The 20950-nt window shown below is 38.3% G+C and overlaps 4 protein-coding genes and 1 non-coding gene across 6 annotated transcripts; 3 read left to right on the top strand and 2 right to left on the bottom strand.

The window, feature by feature from the left end:
* Positions 1 to 1218: 1218 nt before the first annotated feature.
* Positions 1219 to 2224, top strand: LOC107800914 (cell wall / vacuolar inhibitor of fructosidase 1-like). Its single transcript, XM_016624183.2, has 2 exons — positions 1219 to 1563; positions 1858 to 2224. Exons 1-2 carry the CDS (start codon positions 1267 to 1269, stop codon positions 2068 to 2070), a joined length of 510 nt encoding a protein of 169 aa, XP_016479669.1. The 5' UTR covers positions 1219 to 1266; the 3' UTR covers positions 2071 to 2224.
* Positions 2225 to 7828: 5604 nt separating this feature from the next.
* LOC107800911 (uncharacterized) lies at positions 7829 to 8275 on the bottom strand. The gene has a single exon (XM_016624180.1). The coding sequence runs from the start codon at positions 8273 to 8275 to the stop codon at positions 7829 to 7831; it is 447 nt and encodes a 148-aa protein (XP_016479666.1).
* Positions 8276 to 10640: 2365 nt separating this feature from the next.
* On the bottom strand, positions 10641 to 11201 carry LOC142171945 (uncharacterized). Its single transcript, XM_075235673.1, has one exon. It carries the CDS (start codon positions 11199 to 11201, stop codon positions 10641 to 10643), a length of 561 nt encoding a protein of 186 aa, XP_075091774.1.
* Positions 11202 to 12498: 1297 nt separating this feature from the next.
* LOC142172346 (small nucleolar RNA R71) lies at positions 12499 to 12605 on the top strand. The gene has a single exon (XR_012701707.1). It is a non-coding gene; the product is annotated as a small nucleolar RNA R71 (small nucleolar RNA).
* Positions 12606 to 17651: 5046 nt separating this feature from the next.
* On the top strand, positions 17652 to 20664 carry LOC107800910 (BTB/POZ and TAZ domain-containing protein 4-like). 2 transcript variants are annotated; one of them, XM_016624179.2, is made up of 7 exons: positions 17687 to 17826; positions 17991 to 18070; positions 18621 to 18888; positions 19014 to 19159; positions 19509 to 19812; positions 19901 to 20214; positions 20356 to 20664. In XM_016624179.2, exons 3-7 carry the CDS (start codon positions 18637 to 18639, stop codon positions 20480 to 20482), a joined length of 1143 nt encoding a protein of 380 aa, XP_016479665.1. In that variant the 5' UTR covers positions 17687 to 17826; positions 17991 to 18070; positions 18621 to 18636; the 3' UTR covers positions 20483 to 20664. The 2 variants fall into 2 exon arrangements, with proteins under 2 accessions (XP_075090634.1, XP_016479665.1); XM_075234533.1 differs by having other exon boundaries at positions 17652 to 18070.
* Positions 20665 to 20950: the final 286 nt, after the last annotated feature.

The following is a 20950-nucleotide window of genomic DNA, read 5'->3' as shown; positions in this document are numbered from 1 at the left end:
CATAATAGAGAACATTTTAAAATTTCAAAAGCTGATTGATATTCTCTATTTAGAAGGTACTTTTATGGAATGGAAGAAGCTTATATGTTTGATGCTGAAACTGCTAATTCAGAAGTTTTCTCACTCAAAATGCTCCTTCCCTCCTTTTTCCCCTTTTGATAATAATAATTGCATTCTTAAGTATGAATTGCATCATATATAAGTTTTTTTCTTCCTTTCCACGCTGCCGAAGGTCTATCGAAAACAACATCTCTACCTTCATAAGATAGGGTAAGTTCTGCGTACATACTATCCTTCTCGGGCTCCACTTGTGGGATTACACTGAGTTTGTTATTGTTATTAGAGGTCAGATACATTTTTGATTATTTTTCTTGAGCGAAGTAAATGAAGATATTTCTATTGACAAATAAGGGTGAAACTCAAACCCTGCGCGTTTTGCTTGCTAATGTATGTCATATTAAATTGAGTGAACTATCTATTTAAGAGATTAAACTTCTTAGAAAGAAGGTATTAAATAATTATTAATTTTATGCCTCCACAAATAATTAAGATAGCTGATCTCAAGATTATCTTGCAAATTGAAGATTATAAATCCCTTTGCGGTAAGCATTGAAGACAATAAATCGCCAATTATGATTAGAGTCAATTCAGCCGGGGAACACGTTGCATCCCCCATTACATAAATTACATATATCTTTCAAAGCCTAGAATTATTCTAAACGCTTCCGAAAATCAACCTCAAAAAGGAAAGAGATAAGGAAAAGGCAACACCATATTCTTTTCTCGAGGATAAACTAATTAATTGTAAAAATTATCTGATCTACTTCTAATGTTTCATCCCAAATAAAACTAAATTACGTACGCGTTGATTCACAAAGAAAAGTCGAAAAAATTGCTGTTAAATTGTGAATCCTTTTGTTGGTTGTGTAACATTTTGCTGAATCATATTTAGATAGGGCACGTACTCTGTTGATGAAAACAAGCACGTCAAACGTATTGAAAGTCAAAATATATATTGCAATTATATTAATTTAAATTAAGTAGGTAAATAATCTTCTTCTTAATTATGGATAAGTTATAAATGGTAATTCCATAATTTAATCTTTTCCCCTATTATTTCATGTAATCTAGATTTTCTTCATTTCTAGTAGCATAGTTATCTATATAAGAAGTCCTTGGCATAATGTCTACAACCAATTCAAATTAAGTTTCCTTTGATTCCACAATAGAGCTTGAAAATTTGCTTGTTGTTTTAGCATTTTCAAGATGATGAAGACTTTAGTTTATGTTGCGTTGTTTCTGAGCTTAGTACTGCAAACAAGTGCCGACAAAAATCTAGTACAAAACACATGCAAGAACACACCCAACGTCCAGCTATGCCTCAAAACCTTACTCGCTGACCCACGCAGCGCCAACGGCGACGTCAATACGCTGGCGCTGATAATTGTGGATGCCATCAAAGTTCAAGCAACGCAGGCGGCGGCCACCATTTCCAAGCTCCAGCAATCAAATCCTCCAGCGGCCTGGATTGTCCCTTTAAAGAATTGTGCTTTCTCCTACAAGGTAATGTTGGATTAGTGTAAGTGGTTGGGTGAGCGATTATTTAGGTTAGTTTTTCAAGAAAAGAGATATCTATTCAAATTAATTTTTTTTTAATATCAATTCTATTGATATTCTAATCCTGCAAGACCATAGGCTCGCTCTGAGTTCCTCCATCCGATGACTTGACTCTCGATCTCAATCGTGTTCCCCTAAATAGTAATTATAGCAAATAAAATAAAATAATTTTCTAGGACAAAAGTTTTTTTCACGTCTCAAAGCTTTCTTTCACTTATGTCATTCTGTTTTGTTTAACAGGTAATCCTAACTGCGAGTGTGCCAGAAGCCACTGAAGCTTTGACAAAAGGGGATCCAAAGTTTGCTGAGGATGCAGTAGTTGGATCTTCTGGTGATGCTGATCAATGTGAGAAAACTTTCGGTGGTAATAACTCACCTCTCACTGCTCTAAACACAGCCGTGCGTGAGCTTTCTGATGTGGCCAGAGCTATTATCAGAACTTTACTACTTTAGTATGTATATTCCCAATCATTCGAATAATGGTCAACTTGTTTGAACCAGAAAAGACTTCCATTTTGCCCTCAAATATGAATAGAATTTTACAGAACCCCTTATCTGATTTAAACTGATGACATTTTGGGTGTACTCGTATTTGATCTTGGAATAATGGATTTTTTCGATTATTACGGGAAAATTTGTTTTATGTCCTAAATATTGTTCTGTTTTGTTTTGACAAGCAAAACGGGCGTTTATATATAACAAATATGATTGATCACGCCCAACTATGTTTTATAAGAAGGACTAAGCGGTCGCTGTAAAAATAATTCGGTTCAAGAGTCGGAGTCGAATCCCACAGGGAACTAACCTATTTGCTACAACTTTTAGTATCGCTAATGATAAACTCAGACAATTTTCAAAGTTCAAGATTTTATTTGATAATTAACAGAAATTATTTAACTAAGGAAAAATGACAATAAAAACTATCAATAAGCAAGAATGAAGTTGAATTCAAGGGTAAAAAAATCTAGGGTTATTGATTTCCCCAATTGTCGGATTAATTCCTGACATGTTAGCTATAATCTCGCCGTAACACTCTATAAAGATGATGAGTTCTTGCTTACCGTACTTATCTCTCGATCAATTACGATAATTTACTAGAAACATTCTCTCGAACTACTCTAGTTGACAATTTGTATGACTCATAAATATCACACCAAAGCTTCGTTATCTCTACTCTCACTTTTAAATTCAAGTAATTAATCTCTTAACTTACTCGAAAGTGGCGTTGTTCAATAACAATCTAATCAAGTATTCTTTCTTAAGCAACATTAGACAATTAGACACGATTAATCAAGGGCCCTTTCAATTAATCACAAGAAACACATAGTTGAACAATTATAGAGTAAAAATGGTTTAATTATATCAAAACGTAATCAAGACTTCATCCAACAATTGATTCCATCAACCCTAGATGACGGGTTTAGCTACTCATACTACTATGCAAGATTACAATATAAAAAGTCATAACCAACAGTGGAATTAAGAAGAAGATGATGTAAAACTCGTAGGAGAATTTCCCTTCTTGCTCATTTTGTGTTCTTGCCTCCAAAGTTCTTCTAAAAATAGAGATACCCTCTTTTTGGGCGAGCTGAGCTTCATATAGGTCAAGGTTAGTCGCCTCTCAAATTATAAAATTGGCCATGGGCAATTTTTAACAGAAGCACGTGCACGGCCACGCATCCACCGCGCATCGACCGCACACTTTGGCCAGTTTCTGCCTGACATGCGCGGCCCAGTGCGCGGTCGTGCATAGACCGCGCACCTGGAGGATTTTCTGCAGTATTTTTTTCTTTCTTCTTTTTAAGCGCGCTAACCTCCAATTGGCCTTCAATGCTTCATATTAGCTCCAAAACACTCTTTAATGTCCTCATTGCTCAGAATTGCTCCTGCAAAGAATAAATTTCTTAATTAGAGCAATTTGTTATCATTTAACATTCAAATATCAATAAAGTGCAGCTAAATTAGAGTGCAAATAGTAGCTAAACTATATAACTATAGCCTACTATCAATACCCCACACTTAAACTATTGTTCATCCCCGAGCAATTAAACCACACTCTACAGAGGTCTAATTTCACTAAGCGACTTCCCTAACTCATCACACCAAGAATATTTCACATAAATTGAGCACAGTAGTGTAACATCTTCACCTCAAGAGTTGACTCCCAAACATGCCCGCAATATTCCTAACTTACTCACTTACTCTAACGCAGAGGTCAAGAATTACCTTTTCTTCATAAATCAAGTGTCTGCTCACAACAAAAGAGACTCATTCCACAATCAATTAAATTCACGCATAATGAGGGACTTCAAAATAGACAGAATTCACTCACCCTTAGAAACGATATTCTTGTGCCACAAAAGATGCTCCATAGGCTTGCCCGTAGTGTACTACTCTACCAGTCGAGCTCATTCAGTCTAGGATCAAGTAGGACTTTATTTGGTTGTAATATAGGCTGCGGGTCGGGTAGGATATATTTGGATATAAGAGTGACTACACCTCCCTAAGTACTTTAATACATATACTTTAACATTCAAGTCCATACTTATGTCAAACCAACCCTCCACCTTCACATCAACGTATATTACCCCATACTTCTTTAAGCATAATTACATCAAAAGCCACCAAAGAAATATTATTCACCACAATACAACTATTTTTTTCCTTTTTCAATTCACGTGGCTTTTATTATTTTTTTATTTTTTCAACACAGTGCACCTTTCTCCTTATTTTATTAGTTCTACTCAAAAGCCCCACCAACCACCCCACACTTTAATTCATAGCAATTCAAGTGCTCATGAAAGGTGAACATGTTTAAATAGATGGTTAATTCAAACAAAGGGGTAAGGCTTGTAATGTGATTGCCAAATAAATAGGATTACAGGCTCAAAGGGGTTAACTACGATACATTACAATTAGGTGGGTGGAATATATATATGGCTCAACAAAGAAACGCCTATATCACTTCCAAGACTGAACAAAACTACTATTTCGCTTTGCAAACACACGGGGCAAGTTCTAGGCATCAAATGCAGTGCACAAGATACAACAAACCTCACACACACATGGCACAAGAGTCACTCCAGATTGGATCATCAAAACACTTTAGTCAGGGTACTTAAGCCAAGTTAAGAACATACAATTTAAGGCACTCTTACAAGAATCAACAATTGAGCCTAAGTGTCACACTAAAGTACCCGCTATATTCAAGGCATAACGAAGTTAAGAGATCCTATTTCCAATTCAGCCCATAACCCAAGGGTTCCTAACTTTAAAAAAATAATTAAAAAAACTAACTACACTCGGTTCAAACGAAACCCTTGGAAAAGAACCGTGGCCCAAAGAGGGGGAGTTGATACACTCATAACAAAAGAAAATATTTTGTGTTTTTTTTTCTTCGACTTGAATCCCTCAAGAAACCCGTCGAATTATATCCATCGTCGAGACAAATCGAAACTTTTGAAGATCTTTGTTTTTTTTTATTCAGTTAATTATTGAAACTACACTACTCTACATAACTCTATACATACAACATACATACAAAATATCCCCCACCCCACACTTAAAATGGTGGCATGTCCCTATGCCACACAAATAAAAAATGCGAGGTAAAGGAAACTTCCCTGATACATCAATCCTGATCGGAGATAGTGCCGGGGTCGAGATGGCACGCCCTCCCCAGTACACACAGCCAAGCCATGATCTTCTTCTTAGATTTTGCATTTTGGGTGGCCAGTGCATCAACTCGAGTCCCCAAATCCATGACAGAAGTACGTAACCCTGCCATTTCATGTTCTAGGGTTGTCATCCGCGTATCCCATCTGACCACAGATGTTCCCTCAACCTCAGCAACTTACTCGTGTGGGAGTGACTCAGCCATAGACTCAGCCTGCCCTTCATCTCCCTCCTCTGGCGCATCAGACTCATCACTATTAGCTCTGCCAGGTACCACATGATCCTTCCCAGTGGTCACTTATCTGCCCAAAACTTTGGTTCTTTTTTCACTCTTCCATCTACGTTCTTGTTCTCCGGCACCCGTACTGCCCAGCATAATCTAGTGACTAGTGAAGGGAAGAAGAACTCATACTTATACACTGGACAACGGATGAACATATCGTCGTAAATAACCTTAGCCACATCAAAATCGTGGCCATTCATGAAGCACCAGATCAATGCAGCTCTGGGACCGTTCACCTCAGTGGTGTTGGAGGAAGGCTGCAGGCGGCTATTGATGATATAAAGCCAACACTTCCCTTCAAAGGTGAGTGAGGCCGAGTGAAACTTCTGCCCCCGCGTAACCCACACTATGTCTTTGTTTGACACACAGATTATTCTGAAAAACAGGTTCCATGAGGTTGGTTCTCTCCTATACGTATCATAATAGTCCTCCTCCCCACCAAATACTGCCAGCCGATATGCCCTCCTAATGGCATATATCGACACATCAACACTCTTTTGTCTCACAGTGCAAATATAATCCTCATGTTCAGAGCAGTTCGTGTAGAACTCTCGTACAACCATCAAGTTAGCCTCCTCGGGTTCTTTAAAGAAAATATCCAGCCAGCATCGAACCAATTCCTTATACATATTGGGGCAATCAATCTGGAGGGACCCCCTATCAACACCCCGTTCCGGTATGGGCTTCTTAGGAGCCTTCTGACTAAAATGTTCTTGGGCTGAGCTTGATATAAATCTTGTGCTATCAAACTGAGGCGCATTGGTTGAGGTCCGTGCCCGGGACGAGCTTGCATGACCACTAGAAGAAGCCCATGTGGTTCGTCTTTTCTTTGAGGGTGTCATAGTACCTACAAAATAAATACCACTATCAGTACAAGGCGGGATGTGTGAACCAATAGCGGTTACTTAGACTTCACCTGCACAATTAGTCACAAATTACATTCACGAATTCACTGTGGCATTTAAACAAGCACTTGATGTGCAAATTCACCCCAAATTCCCCAAACACCCAATTATACCTCAATTCCACCACAATCTTAACAATGTCTAATCCAATCCAACAAGATAAAATTCCACTATCCTCACATACTAATAAGTATACTTAGTAATACAAAGCAAAAAAAAGAACAACAATGACTTCTACTACTTAAAAGAGAAGAAGAAAAGAAAATAATTTGGAAAATCTAAAAAATAAAAAATAAAAACTGAAGGAAAAGGAAAATAGAAGCCATGGCACGTACCTGAAGAAGCTTGTGAGGAATAGAGATTGGGGAGTGATTGAGTAGGGAAGAGGAGGAAAGGGAGGTAGGTTTTTACTTTTGAAATTGGGGAGAAGGGATGGTTTTGGTTGTGTGTTTGTTGTGATAGAGGAGGGTTTGTTTTGTTTTTATTCAGATTTTAGGGGAGGAAAGGGGGGGGGGGGGCGGTTATTAGTAAGGGAGGGAAAAAAATAAAACTAACGAAAAGAAAAGAAAGGAAAAAAATAAAAAATAAAAAAAATTAACTAATGAAATAACCTAAAAATGGTGCCCAGTGCGCGGTCCATGCGCGGTCAGTGCACGGCCATGCACGTGGGGCAGTGGAGGTCGAAAAATGCACGGTCCATGCGCGGTCAGTGCGTGGCCACTTATGTGCAACAGTAGGGGTCCGAAAGTGCGCGGCCTGTGCGCGGCCGCACAAGTTTGTCCTTCGAAATTTCTCTCTTTTAGCCACTTTTTATCTATCTCCGGATGGATTTCTTCACCCCGAGTCCTTCCGTTGCACACAATTTCATCCCTGCACACTAATAGATCTGTCAAGACTTTCACCGTTCAAAATCAAATACGAAAAATAAGAACAAAGAAAAAAATATTGGATTGCCTCCCAAGAAGCGTCTGATTTAACGTCGTGGCACGACGAATTACAACAAAACCATGGGTTGCCTCCCAGGAAGCGCCTGATTTAACGTCGCATCATAACGCATTCTTTCATGATTGCACTTCGCTCACATATTGGGGTTCTTCCAAAGACATCATAACTTTCTCCCTTTTTTTCTTCAACCATTCCAAGGTAGTGTTTCAACCTTTGCCCATTCACTTTAAACCTATTCGTTCCATCTTCGGACTCAATTTCTACTGCTCCACTTGAGAACACTTGCACAACTCTAAATGGTCCTGACCATCTAGATTTCAGCTTACCCGGAAACAATCTTAATCTCAAGTTGTATAACAACACTAGATCTTTGTGTTTGAAGTTCCGATCTAGAATGTGCTTATCATGCATCATATTCATCCTTTCTTTGTACAATATTGCGATCTAGAATGTGCTTATCATACATCATCTTCATCCTTTCTTTGTACAATCTTGCATTCTCGAATGCATGGAACCGGAATTCCTCGAGTTCATGTAGCTCTGTGACTCTACTTGTGCTTGTGGTTTCCATATCCAATTTCAACTGCCGCAGTGCCCATAGGGCTTTATGCTCAAGCTCCATCGGAAGATGGCATGCTTTTCCAAATACCAACTTGTATGGAGACATAGCAGTTAGAGTTTTAAATGTTGTGCGGTACACCCATAATGCATCATCCAATGTCTTTGCCCAATCAGTCCTTGTCGCATTCACTGTTTTGGTCAGGATATCTTTTGATTTCCCTGTTGGACACTTCCACTTGCCCGCTCGTTTGTGGGTGGTAAGGTGTGTTAACCTTATGGCAAACTCCATACTTTTCTAACAGCCTTGTGAACGCTCTATTGCAAAAATGGGTTCCACCATCACTGATTATAGCTCTCGGAGTGCCAAAACGTGTGAAAATATTTTTCTTTAGAAAGCCTATCCTCCTTTGGCATCATTTGTTGGAAGGGCCACAACTTCAACCCATTTGTAGACATAGTCAACTGCTACCAATATGTACTTGTTACCATACGGGCTGACAAATGGTCCCATAAAATCAATCTCCCACATGTCAGCTACTTCCACCTCTTGAATAGTAGTCATCGACATCTCATGACGGCGAGATATGTTGCCTGTCTTTTGGCACTCATTAAAACTTTTCACCCAAGTATGGGCATCCTTGAATAAAGTCGGCCAATACAAACCTGACTCCAACACCTTCACCATTGTCCAAATTCCTCCAAAGTGCCCACTATATGGTGAAGCATGGCAAGCCTGCAAAACAGAAGATTGATCTTTCTCGGGGATACACCTCCGGATCATGTTATCTACACATATTTTAAAAAGTAAAGGTTCATCCCAGTAATAAGACCGACAATCGCGAAATAACTTTTTCTTTTGAATCGAAGAGAGTTCATAAGGTACAACATCGCTTGCTAAATAATTAGCAATATCAGCATACCATGGCGTCTCCTCCATTGCCACTGCTAGTAATTGTTCATCTGGGAATATCTCAGTTATATCTTCAACCTCTACTTTCTTTTCAGCTCCCTCCAACCTTGAAAGGTGGTCTGCCACTTGGTTATCTGTCCCTTTCCTATTGCGGATCTCCAAATCGAATTCTTGTAGCAACAGAACCCAACGGATCAAGCGTGGTTTTGACTCCTTCTTTGCTATCAAGTACCTAAGTGCTGCATGGTCAGTATAAACAATCACTTTTGAACCAATCAAATAAGACCTAAATTTGTTGAATGCAAACACCACAGCTAACATCTCTTTCTCAGTCATGGTATAATTGAGTTGTGTACCGCTTAACATTTTGCTTGCATAGTAAATTGGGTGCACCAGCTTGTCCTTTCGCTGCCCCAGGACTGCTCCTATAGCATAGTCACTCGCGTCATATATGAGCTCGAACAGCTACTCCCAGTTGGGTGCAACGATGATTGGTGCAGTCACCAGTCTCTTCTTTAGCTCCTCAAATGCCAACCTGCAATCATCAAAGAACACAAAGGGATGATCCTTTTCAAGGAGTTTACATAAGGGGTTGGCAATTTTAGAGAAATCTTTTATAAATCGCCTGTAGAACCCAGCGTGCCCAAAGAAACTTCTCACTGCCTTGACCGAAGTGGGCGATGAAAACTTCTCAATCACGTCAACCTTAGCATGGTCGACCTCAATACCTTTACTGGACACTCGATGCCCCAACACTATACCTTCATGTACCATAAAATGGCACTTCTCCCAGTTCAATACTAAATTTGTCTCTACATATCTTTTTAGCACTCTCCTTAAATTGTGAAGACAGTATTCAAATGAATCCCCCACCACTGAGAAATCATCCATAAAGACTTTCATAATATCTTAAACCATATCAGTGAAAATGGCTAACATACACCTCTAAAATGTAGCCGGTGCATTGCATAGGCCAAACGGCATTCTCCTAAAGGCAAAGATGTCATACGGACAAGTAAAAGATGTTTTCTCTCTATATTCAAGGGCTGTTGAGATCTAATTGTACCCCGAATATCCATCCAAAAAGCAGAAGTGAGATCGCCTAGCCAACCTATCCAACATTTGGTCAATGAATGGCAAGGGGAAATGGTATTTTCTGGTGGTTGTGTTCAGTTTTCTATAATCCATGCAAATTTGCCAACCCGTGATTGTACGAGTCGAGATCAACTCATTATTCTCATTCTGCACGACCGTCATTCCACCCTTATTTGGTACACACTCAACTGGGCTGACCCAGTTACTGTCAGAGATGGGGAAGATGATGTCCGCATCTAACCACTTGATCACTTCTTTCTTCACCACTTCTTTCATGTTCGGGTTCAACCTTCTTTGATGTTCTTTGGAAGGTTTGTGCCCCTCTTCCAAGAGAATCTTGTGCATACAAAAGGCTAGGCTAGTATCCTTTATATCTGCCATGGTCTAACCAATAGCAGTCTTACATTCATGTAACACATGTAGGAGCTGTTTTACCTGCACAATTAACAAACCGGATGAGATAATAACAGGTAAAGTAGAGTTAGGCCCTAAGAAAGCGTACCTAAGGTGAGCTGGAAACGTTTTTATGTCCAACTGTAGTGGCTCCTCTATTGATGGCTTTGCAGGTGGTGTTGCTCTTTTTTCTAAGTGTAGTGGCTCGAACTGGGGTTCCCTTTTTCCAAAACCCTTGACTTTCGAGAGTCATGACCTACTCTGCCAACTCTTCACCATCCACATCTTCCAAATTCATCAAGAAAGCTTCTAACGGATCTCTGACATTAAGGGTCTCATCCTTCTCTTGTAGTATTACATCCACTGCCTCAACTAGCGAACAATTCTCAAATTCGTCGGGCCTCCTCATAGATTTTTGAACATTGAATATTATTTCTTCATTATTCAACCTCATTTTTAACTCTCCAGTCTCACAATAGATCAATGCTCTCCCAGTGTCTAAGAACGACCTCCCCAAAATTATTGGTATTTCTTCGTCAACTTGACAGTCAAGAATAACGAAGTCGGCGGAAAATACAAACTTCCCCACTTGGACGAGCATATCATCCAGAATTCCTGTCGGCCTTTTGACTGTGCGATCAGCCAGTTGCAGCAACATTGAGGTCGGTCTAGCTCTGCCAATGCCTAATTTTGTGTAGATTTCCAAAGACATCAAGTTGATAATGGCTCCCAAGTCACACAATTCTTTAGCAAAAGCATAACTTCTAATTGTGCATGGGATAGTGAAACTACTGGGATCAGACAATTTTTTAGCCATAGGTCTTGTCACTACCGCGCTGCAGGTTTGAGTTAGAGTTACAGTAGACATGTCCTGGAAGTTAAATTTTCAAGACATCAAATCCTTCATCATTTTTGTATAGCCTGACATTTCCCTCAAAGCATCCATCAGCGGAATATTTAATTGAATTTGTTTGAGTATTTCCATGAATTTCCTATATTGATCATCTTTCCTTTGCTTTGCCGACCTTTGAGGGAATGGTGCAGGAGTTAGCTTCTGCCCACTGCTTGGTGTCTTTTCTTTATTAGGGGCCTTTTCCACCACCTGTTCTGGGAGTTGTTCAAACTCCTTCTCCTTGCCTTTGTCAACTTGTGCCTGTTCAATTACAACCTCTGTGAGCTCCGTTGACTCGTCGGTCTCTAATGTCACTGGAGTAATTGGCACTGCGTCTCTCCTAGATTGAGCAACTTCTTGCCCTCTGTTTAAATCCCTTCCATTCCTGAGACTCACTGCCATTAGCTGATTTGGGTTCTGCTCCTTTGGATTGATGTTTGTGTCTGCAGGCAACATTCCTTGTGGGCAATTGTTCAAGGCCATAAATAACTGGCCTAATTAAGTTTCAATGTCTTTAATAGCTGAATCATGTGCGGCTAACTTTTCTTGCATCTTTCCATTTGTCCCAATGAGTTGTTGCAGCATGCCCTTGATTTCTATCATATTACTGTCCTGTTGTTGATGAGGCGATTGGTAAGCCAACTGTTGTTGGTGTTGCTGATTGTAGCCCTGCTGCCTTTGATAAGGCACGACTTGGCCTTGTGGTCGTGCTCCCCCTAGAATGGTATTGTATTGTTGCTGGGTTGGTTTGTACTGCTGATTTTGAGGTCCCCATTGCTGTCCACCTTGCCTCTGACCCCCAAAATTATTGACATAATTCATGTCTTCTCTGAAGCCCTGGTTATCATTCTCTCCACTCCACGAGCAAACATATGGCTGATTTATACAGGGAGTGCATAGGCCTCCATTTGTCGTATCAACAATGTGTACCTGTTTCGTACTCATCTCATCAATTTTCTTTGTCAACAAGCTCATCTGGGTCATGAGAGTGGCTATGTTTTCTGCATTTGTATTGTTTGGGTCAAGAGCAACTTAATGCACTATTAGAGTGAGTGTTGTATCTCTCGTCATCCAGCCTGAATTTTGAGCCATTTTGTCAAGAAGAATCTTACACTCTGTGAATGGTTTGCTCAAGAATGCACCCCCAGCTGAAGCATCTACATTAGCCTTCGGACTGTCAGCCAAACCCATATAGAATCTCTGTCCAAGCATCTGATCTGGGATGCCATGGTGTGGACACTTCACCAGCATACCCTTAAACCTCTCCCAGGTTTCCTGCAAAGTTTCAATAGGTTTCTGCTTGAATTGCAATATCTCATCAATATGCCTCGCAGTTTTGTTGGGTGGATAGAACTTGTTTAAGAACTGCTTGACTAGTTCCTCCCAAGTAGCAATGATGTTTATTGGGAGCGAATTCAGCCAAGTTTGAGCCTCCCCAGTCACTGAGAATGGGAACAATAATAATCTGATTGCTTCAGGATTCACATTTGGCTGTCTTTGAGTGACACAAATTGATAGAAAGTTCTTTAGATGTTGTTGTGGGTCTTCGATGTACGACTCAGAGAACATCCCTTTATTTTGCAGCAAGTGCAACATGTTGTTGGTAATCTGAAACGTCTCCGCTTGTATCTGAGGGACTGCAATTGCGGTGGCCAGGTTATCAGCAGTTGGTTGCGCCCAATCATATAGAGCAGCTTTCGGCACAAGAGGTTCTACCACTCCGATGTTTGGGTCAACTCGATCATTCCTATTGTTCTCGTTGACGTTCTCGACGTCATCCATTTCAATTTCGAATTGTTCGTCTTGTTTTAGCTGTTTGCCCTTCTTGTTAGCCCGATTCAGTGCCCTGAATGCTTTCTTGGGATCTGAGAGTCCTTCAAAAAGTTCACCAGTTCTCAAGGAGCTTCTAGGCATGCACCTGAGTCACAGAAGAGTTCAAACGTGAGAATATCAATGGAAATATTTTTTAACACCACAGAAAATTGATCTAAACTAAAAATCTTAGCAACTCTTCCAAGTTGTAATAAATAACACCGTTAGTTCCCCGGCAACGGCGCCAAAATTTGATCATGCCCAACTATACCTTATAAAAAGGACTAAGCGGTCGCTATAAAAATAATCCGTTTCAGGAGTCGGAGTCGAATTCCACAGGGAACTAACCTATTTGCTATAACTTTTAGTATCGCTAATGATAAGCTCAGACAATTTTCAGAGTTCAAGATTTTATTTGATAATTAACAGAAAAAATTTTAACTAAGGAAAAATGACAATAAAAACTATCAATAAGCAAGAATGAAGTTGAATTCAAGGGTAAAAGAATCTAGGGTTATTGATTTTCCCAATTGTCGGATTAATTACTGACATGTTAGCTATAATCTCGCCGTAACACTCTATAAAGATGATGAGTTCTTGCTTACCGTACTTATCTCTCGATCAATTACGATAATTTACTGGAAACATTCTCTCGAACAACTCTAGTTGACAATTTGTATAACTCATAAATATCACACCAAAGCTTCGTTATCTCTACTCCCGCTTTTAAATTCAAGTAATTAATTTTTTAACTTACTCGAAAGTAGCATTGTTCAACAACAATCTAATCAAGTGTTCTTTCTCAAGCAACATTAGACAATTAAACACGATTAATCAAGGGCCCTTTCAATTAATCACAAGAAACACATAGTTGAACAATTATAGAGTAAAAACGGCTTAATTATATCAAAACGTAATCAAGACTTCATCCAATAATTGATTCCATCAACCCTAGATGACGGGTTTAGCTACTCATACTACTATGCAAGATTACAATATAAAAAGTCATAACCAACAATGGAATTAAGAAGAAGATGATGAAAAACTCGTAGGAGAATTCTCCATATTGCTCCTTTTGTGTTCTTGCCTCCAAAGTTCTTCTAAAAACAGAGATACCCTCTTTTTAGGCGAGCTGGGCTTTATATAGGTCAAGGTTAGTCGCCTCTTAAATTACAAAATTGGCCATGGGCGATTTTTATCGGAAGCATGTGCGCGGCCGCGCATCGACCGTGCACTTTGGCCAATTTCTGCCTGACATGCGCGGCCGCGCATAGACTGCACACCTGGAGGATTTTCTGCAGTATTTTTTTCTTTCTTCTTGTATGGGGCTGAGTACTAGCCCGTTAAGAACTCACATATCCAGAAGATGAAAGTAGCAGAAATGAGGATGTTGCGGTGGATGTGCGGGCACACTAGGATAGATAAGATTAGGAATGATGATATTCGGGAGAAGGTGCATGTGGCTCCCATTGATGACAAGATGCGGGAAGCGAGGCTTAGATGGTTCGGGCATGTTCATAGAAGAAGCCTAGATGCTCCGGTACGGAGGTGTGAGTAGCTGGTTGTGGAGGGCATGAGAAGAGATAGAGGGCGGCCTAAGAAGTTATGGGGAGAGGTGATCAGGCAGGATATGGCGAGACTCCAGATTTCCGAGGACATGACACTAGATAGGAAGATGTGGAGGTCGAGTATTAGGGTTGTAGGTTAGGAGGTAGTTGAGTCGTGCCTTATTTCGTACCATTGTGGGACTAGCCATGTAGGATTTTTTGTCTAAGATAGCTAGTGGCAATGTTGTGGCTTACTATTTTGCTTTTCAGTGCATGTCGTATTTACTAGTTATCGCTTTTTCTTTGCATCTTTCTTCTAGATTTCATGGTGTTCCTATTGTTCTTATGATTATTGTGGCGATACTAATATTTACTAATATTGTCTCCCTTTGCTTTGCATCCTTCGTTTGGATTTCATGGTGTTTCTATTTATCCTATGATTGTTGTTGTGATACTAATATTATCTCCTTTTTGTCCTTTTGTCTTTTTTTTTTGAGTCGAGGGTCTTTCGGAAACAGCCTCTCTACTCCTTCGGGGTAGGGATAAGGCCTGCGTACACACTACCCTCCCAGACCTCATTAGTGAGATTTTACTAGGTTGTTGTTATTGTTGTTGTTGTTGTTGTTGTTGATTCTTTTTAAGCGCGCTAACCTCCGATTGGCCTTCAATGTTCCATATTAGCCCCAAAACACTCTTTAATGTCCTCATAGTCCGGAATTGCTCCTTCAAAGCATAAAATTCTTAATTAGAGCAATTTGTTATTATTTAATATTCAAATATCAATAAAGTGCAGCTAAGTTAGAGTGCAAATAGAAGACAATCAACATGCCTACTATCATTAGTGAATCAATGTTGAAGCAAGTAGTCAATTAAACCTCTCCACCGGATAAAATGTATTTATAAATGCAAATTATATTTTAAAAGTAATTAAATAGTTATACAGAGAGCCAACAGAACAATAGCCTGACAGTTAGATTATACATTTTAACTTCAAGCAAATCGAATACTAGTAAATTATCAAATTAATACATCCATAAAAATTTACATAACAATGACTATTCTTAAGTTGTGTATCAGTTGTCCATGGATCTTTATACAAATAGCCGATCATATTGATTGTTTATTTTTCTAATCATATATATAGATTACACATTGATTATACACAACTATACAGATATAATATATAAATTATGCATATATTATACCTCCATCGGCTATTTTTTATTTAAGCGGTTGGGTGGACGACTAGTTGGGTTAATTGTTTTATCCATTATTACAAGATTTGTACCTACTGTTTGAGTTGAGAAATGGGTTTGTTATATTACGAAAAATTAATCTAAATAGCCGTCCACCCAATCACTTAAACAAAAAGTAGCCGGTGGACATATAATTTATGTATTATATGTGTTAAATATATATAATTAATGTATAATGTATGTATATGAATAGAAAAAGTAAACAATGAATATAACCGTCTATTTGCGTAATCCGGAACATATATATCATTGTTTAAAGATTTTACTTAGAAAGTTTATTGAGTTGTTTAAATCCTACGAATTGCAAAAGTTTTCAAACTTACAACAGGTCTTAATTATTAAAATAGCGGAGTAGAACTTATAAAACAAAGATCTAGATGTAGTCTCTCCTAATAGAAGAAAATTGTAGTTTTAGATCATTAGCTAGGTTTGAAACAACGATCTAGATGTTGTCGCTCCTTAATTATTCTATTACCAGAGCTAACAAAGAGTTGTGCGACTATTGAGTTGCCTCAGAGATCAATAATTTTAACGGTGGCGAATGCATTTCGGCAACAGATTTATCTAAATTCAGCATTTACTAGGCGAAGCATAAATATAAATTTTTTTGTCAAATATTAAATTTAAATTCATAATTTTTAAGATATAATATTAAAATTAAAAACCTTAAAGATCAAACCATTAAATTTGTAGCACAGTGACAGATTCACAATGTCATCGGGTGAGTCTGAATATCTTAAAGAATAGTTGCAGTGATAGTATTCTATATTTACTATTCAAAATTTTATATCTGTCTCAAGATTTTAAAGTAAATATTTCACGCTTCAAAATATAACACTTGAAATGCTGCAAAATTAACATTTTGGATGACCGCTAATTAGCTAAGATTAAAAAATTAATGTGATTTGCTGACGCATGACGGGTCAATTTGTTAAAACGTGAAAGCTTGTTCTCTCCCTATTATTTTTATTTTGTTCTTTTTAAATAGTTACGTTGCATTCAGCTGAGTCAATTGATGTTGTGTTTTCTTTATTTAATTTTCAGGCAGGTATGAAAAGCAAAAGTCGTAACTTTTACTGTTTCGCAACTACAGGTTCATGTAGGCAAATGAAATTTGCAATACAAAGATATCAACATCTCGTGTAGGGGACGAGGGGTGCATCGGTTTACAATAAAAGAGAATAAATAAGAGAAAAAACTTAATAATCTAAATAATTTAAAAAGTAATAATGAGTATAAAGGCACTTCCTTATTTTGATCAAAGATGAAAATGAAAATAAATTTAACAAAAAAATTCCTCTTGAAGTAAAACAGTCCAGAAAGTATATCTCAACATATGACTATTTAGGATTAGAAGCTTTTTAAGAGAGTTCTTCTTAGAGCTATGAGGCAAATATAAATTACTTAATCATTAAATAATTGTTAGTAGATGTTATAGACTCTTACATTTTTTTTTTTGTCTTTTACAATTTTTCTGTAAATATACGAAATCAAATCAGCCAAATAATACTAGTAATAATTTTCTAAAGCACCACTCGGTTGGATTAAGTTTGACTTAGATAGATTCACTCGGTTTTGCCTAATCCGATTGGCTATTTATTATATTAGCTATCAATGGTCAGTCAGAGGAAACATCGGCATTGCATAGGAGCTGACACATATACAGGTCATCACATTTTTATCTATTCGTTCAACACCCTGCCATATTTGGATCCTTTCTTCCCTTTAAATAATCAACCCCCACCTTCATTTCCAATCTCCTATTCTTTCTCTCTCTCTATTTCCTTTTGATCCAATCTCCCAATTGTTGCCAGAAGAGTCTGGCATTTGCTGGTGAAGGCAGGCATTGTCAATAATTAAGGACTGGTGCCAATTCGTCTTATTTTTGTAACAATTGGGGTTTTAATAGATTGGTTTGAAAGGTGAACAATTTTGGTGCGTAACCTGCAACCAACTTTTGATCTCTAGTACATAATATAATCTGTAGATATTTGATTAAAAAAATAAATCTTTTTTTATCAAATAAGCTATTTAATTTGGAATCGAGGCACAGATTGATTGATAGAGAAACGTTTCTTTTCTAATTTTTGGAAGAGCAGAGATCAAAGGGGGTTGTGAAAACCAGGAAGCTGTTTCCCTTAATTTCTTCATATTGTCCTCCGGTCGAGTAATTAACAAGGTAATGCCATGCATACTGATTGATTCAATCACCGTTTCATTGCGTTTCTATCCAACCGTGAACTTTCTTCATTGCTTGGAAAAAATTCTGACGATCGTTTCTTAATAGCTACCCGAATGGGCCGGGTCCGGAGCATTAGAGGAATACCTCTAGCTTGTCGTGGATCATAAAAGAACAGTTCTCGTTTAGGTTCTATTTGAACCTGCAATTGGAATCTCTAGCTTTCAACCTGCAATATGTTTTTCTCCAAACGATTTAGCCATTTAGGTATCTAATATAAAATGATGAAATGAAAACCAGAAGAACACAATTACCGTTTGCATTTTCTTTTATGATAATCAAACACCTATTTTGTTTCTTTTCCTCTGGATTTCTCTGGATTTGCGGCGAGAGAAGAAAACAAGTGGTTTTTTCGTTTAATGGATTCAGGATAGTATCAGTTTGATGCTACCTTAAAAAGTGTAGTGGATGACGAATAATCTTCTTTTCCTCGAAACTTGAATCTCCAATTTGATACATTATTAATAGTGATTCAACTTTTCTTCTGCAGAAGGATCGTTAAGCGAATGAACAGTAGAAATGAGGAATCTCCGCGGGTGAGAGCCTTGCCAAACCCGCCTCCATTGCCAGTAGCTTTCACAACTAGCCGACTGGAGATTAACATATTTGTAACGAGGAAATCAGCAGTGAGAAAATACTGCTGCACACCTACTGCTACAAAGAATACGTGGGATTGCCTCTTTGATGAAGGTTATAGAGCCGACGTCTCTATTAATACAGATAACGGTGGCATCCTCTATGCGCATACTAGTATTTTGGTAAGTTCTTTACACAATTGTGCGCGTTTAGAGTAGTACTCGGGTGCTTTTGGCACAGAAAATATTTTTTCCATAGAAATTTTTTAGACGTATTAGTTATGACCTCCGGCGATGTATGCAAACAGGGAATGAATTCTCCAGTATTTAAAAGCATGTTGAGTTTGAAACAATCAAGAGCACGTGGTCGTTGTGGTCATCAGCGATCCATCTCGATAAGTGGGGTTCCACCTGAGGCTGTTCAAGTATTCATCAGATTCTTATATTCTTCCAGGTAGTTTGATTCTCCTTTGACATCACTTCTGTGTTTTGGCTCCTAGGCACGTGCATATCTGGTTTCCAAAGTCGTTAACCATATTTTCTAGGGGTTCACATGAAGGTCAATAATGTTGTTAAATTATTTTTGGTTTGTTCTCTTATTGAATATTTAACTTAACTTTCTTTAGTTGTTTGTTTTCTAAGACTGAACAATCAGTTTCAGGCACGGCAAGGCAGTTATTCCATCTTTATAAAGTGATAAATAACCCAAATTAATTTTGAGATAGCGCAGTATAGTTTCATTTATTATCTGAATGACAATAACTAGGTTCTGATTCTCTCTATTTTCATTCTTCACATTGCAGGTATGAGGAAGAAAAAATGAAAGAGCATGGGCTAAGTCTGTTGGTGCTATCACATGCATATGCGGTCCCTCACCTAAAGCGAGAATGTGAGCTGCAGCTGGAGCAAAGATTAACCACGGAAAATGTGGTTGATATCTTCCAGTTGGCACTCTTGTGTGATGCCTCTCGGCTTAGCCTTCTTTGTCACCGTTTTATGCTGAAACATCTTAAGCCTGTATCAGCCGCTGAAGGGTGGAATGCCATGAAACAAAGCCACCCTGTGCTTGAAAAACAGATTTTGAGATCTGTAATTGATGAGGATATAGTAAGTAGTATCTCAATTCCCACATATGTTCAGAATGGATCTTATCCCCTTTAAGTGGTTTAATAATAATATGATGACTTGTTTGCAGAGGGAGAAGGAAAGGGTGAGAAAGAACAATGAGAGGAAAATCTATATGCAGTTATATGAGGCAATGGAAGCCTTGGTTCACATATGCAAAGATGGTTGTCGTACAATTGGTCCACACGATAAGGTTTTGAAGGAGGATCAAGAACCATGCCAGTATGCAGCGTGCAAGGGGCTAGAATTGCTCATTCGTCACTTTGTCGGGTGTAAGTTGAGAGTCCCTGGTGGCTGCATCCACTGCAAGAGAATGTGGCAAGTTTTGGAATTGCATTCTCGCCTTTGTGCCAATTCGGATGTTTGTCGTGTTCCTTTGTGCAGGTTTGTTTAACTATTCTTTTCCCTGCACTAACAAGAACAAATACTGAAGATCAGTCGGTCTTCAGTCACTTATTGATTTTTATCGATCAAAAGTGATCATGTTTATAGGTTGATTAATTATTGATTTTAATGTTTAAGCAGGAATTTTAAGCAGAAGAGAAGAAAACAGAACAAGAAGGATGAAATGAAATGGAGAATATTGGTGAGAAAGATAGTGAGATCCAAGAGCATTTCTGGAGCTCCATTCTTCTCATTTGAATCCACATAATTTGCAATACAACCAATCACTGTTGCACCTTATTGAATTCATTCTTTAAACAGATAAAAATTCATTGTATCTTTTACTACTAAATTGGAACTTTTTGGCAAGCTACACGTTCTACAATGTAATTTATACAACTCACTGTAACTATGTATTAAGATCAATGCACAAATACATTACTCAGCTAACTTGAGCTCGATAACAGACTAAGTTGCTAGCTCAACTAATATCTATTCGCACTTGCTGCAGTAACTAACAATCCACTACCAACATTTAATCTCACTCGCTACAGTAATTACCAACAACCATGTAATTGCAAAGGGTAGAGGCGGATCAAGGATATAAACTCTATGGTTTCAACCTTAAAGATTTTTAACACAGAACTCGTTATATTTTTAAAGTTAAGGGTTCATATCTACTATATTTATGCATAAATTTATACTTTGTATCAAAAGTTATGAGTTCAATTCTCTG

This window comes from Nicotiana tabacum, chromosome 17 (assembly GCF_000715075.1).
Source record: "Nicotiana tabacum cultivar K326 chromosome 17, ASM71507v2, whole genome shotgun sequence".
Classification (NCBI taxonomy): Eukaryota; Viridiplantae; Streptophyta; class Magnoliopsida; order Solanales; family Solanaceae; genus Nicotiana; species Nicotiana tabacum.
The sequence above is the reverse complement of the archived record's forward strand: the minus strand, read 5'-3'. Positions and strand labels throughout refer to the sequence as shown.

Excerpts from the sequence above, each read along its gene's own strand:
- LOC107800911 (XM_016624180.1), bottom strand. The coding sequence starts at position 8,275 with ATGGAGTTTGCCATAAGGTTAACACACCTTACCACCCACAAACGAGCG.
- LOC107800914 (XM_016624183.2), top strand. The coding sequence starts at position 1,267 with ATGATGAAGACTTTAGTTTATGTTGCGTTGTTTCTGAGCTTAGTACTG. Across the intron at positions 1,564-1,857 it reads ATTGTGCTTTCTCCTACAAG|GTAATCCTAACTGCGAGTGT; the intron begins GTAATGTTGGAT and ends TTTGTTTAACAG.
- LOC142171945 (XM_075235673.1), bottom strand. The coding sequence starts at position 11,201 with ATGGCTAAAAAATTGTCTGATCCCAGTAGTTTCACTATCCCATGCACA.
- LOC107800910 (XM_075234533.1), top strand. The coding sequence starts at position 18,637 with ATGAACAGTAGAAATGAGGAATCTCCGCGGGTGAGAGCCTTGCCAAAC. Across the intron at positions 18,889-19,013 it reads ATGCGCATACTAGTATTTTG|GGAATGAATTCTCCAGTATT; the intron begins GTAAGTTCTTTA and ends GTATGCAAACAG. Across the intron at positions 19,813-19,900 it reads CTGTAATTGATGAGGATATA|AGGGAGAAGGAAAGGGTGAG; the intron begins GTAAGTAGTATC and ends ACTTGTTTGCAG.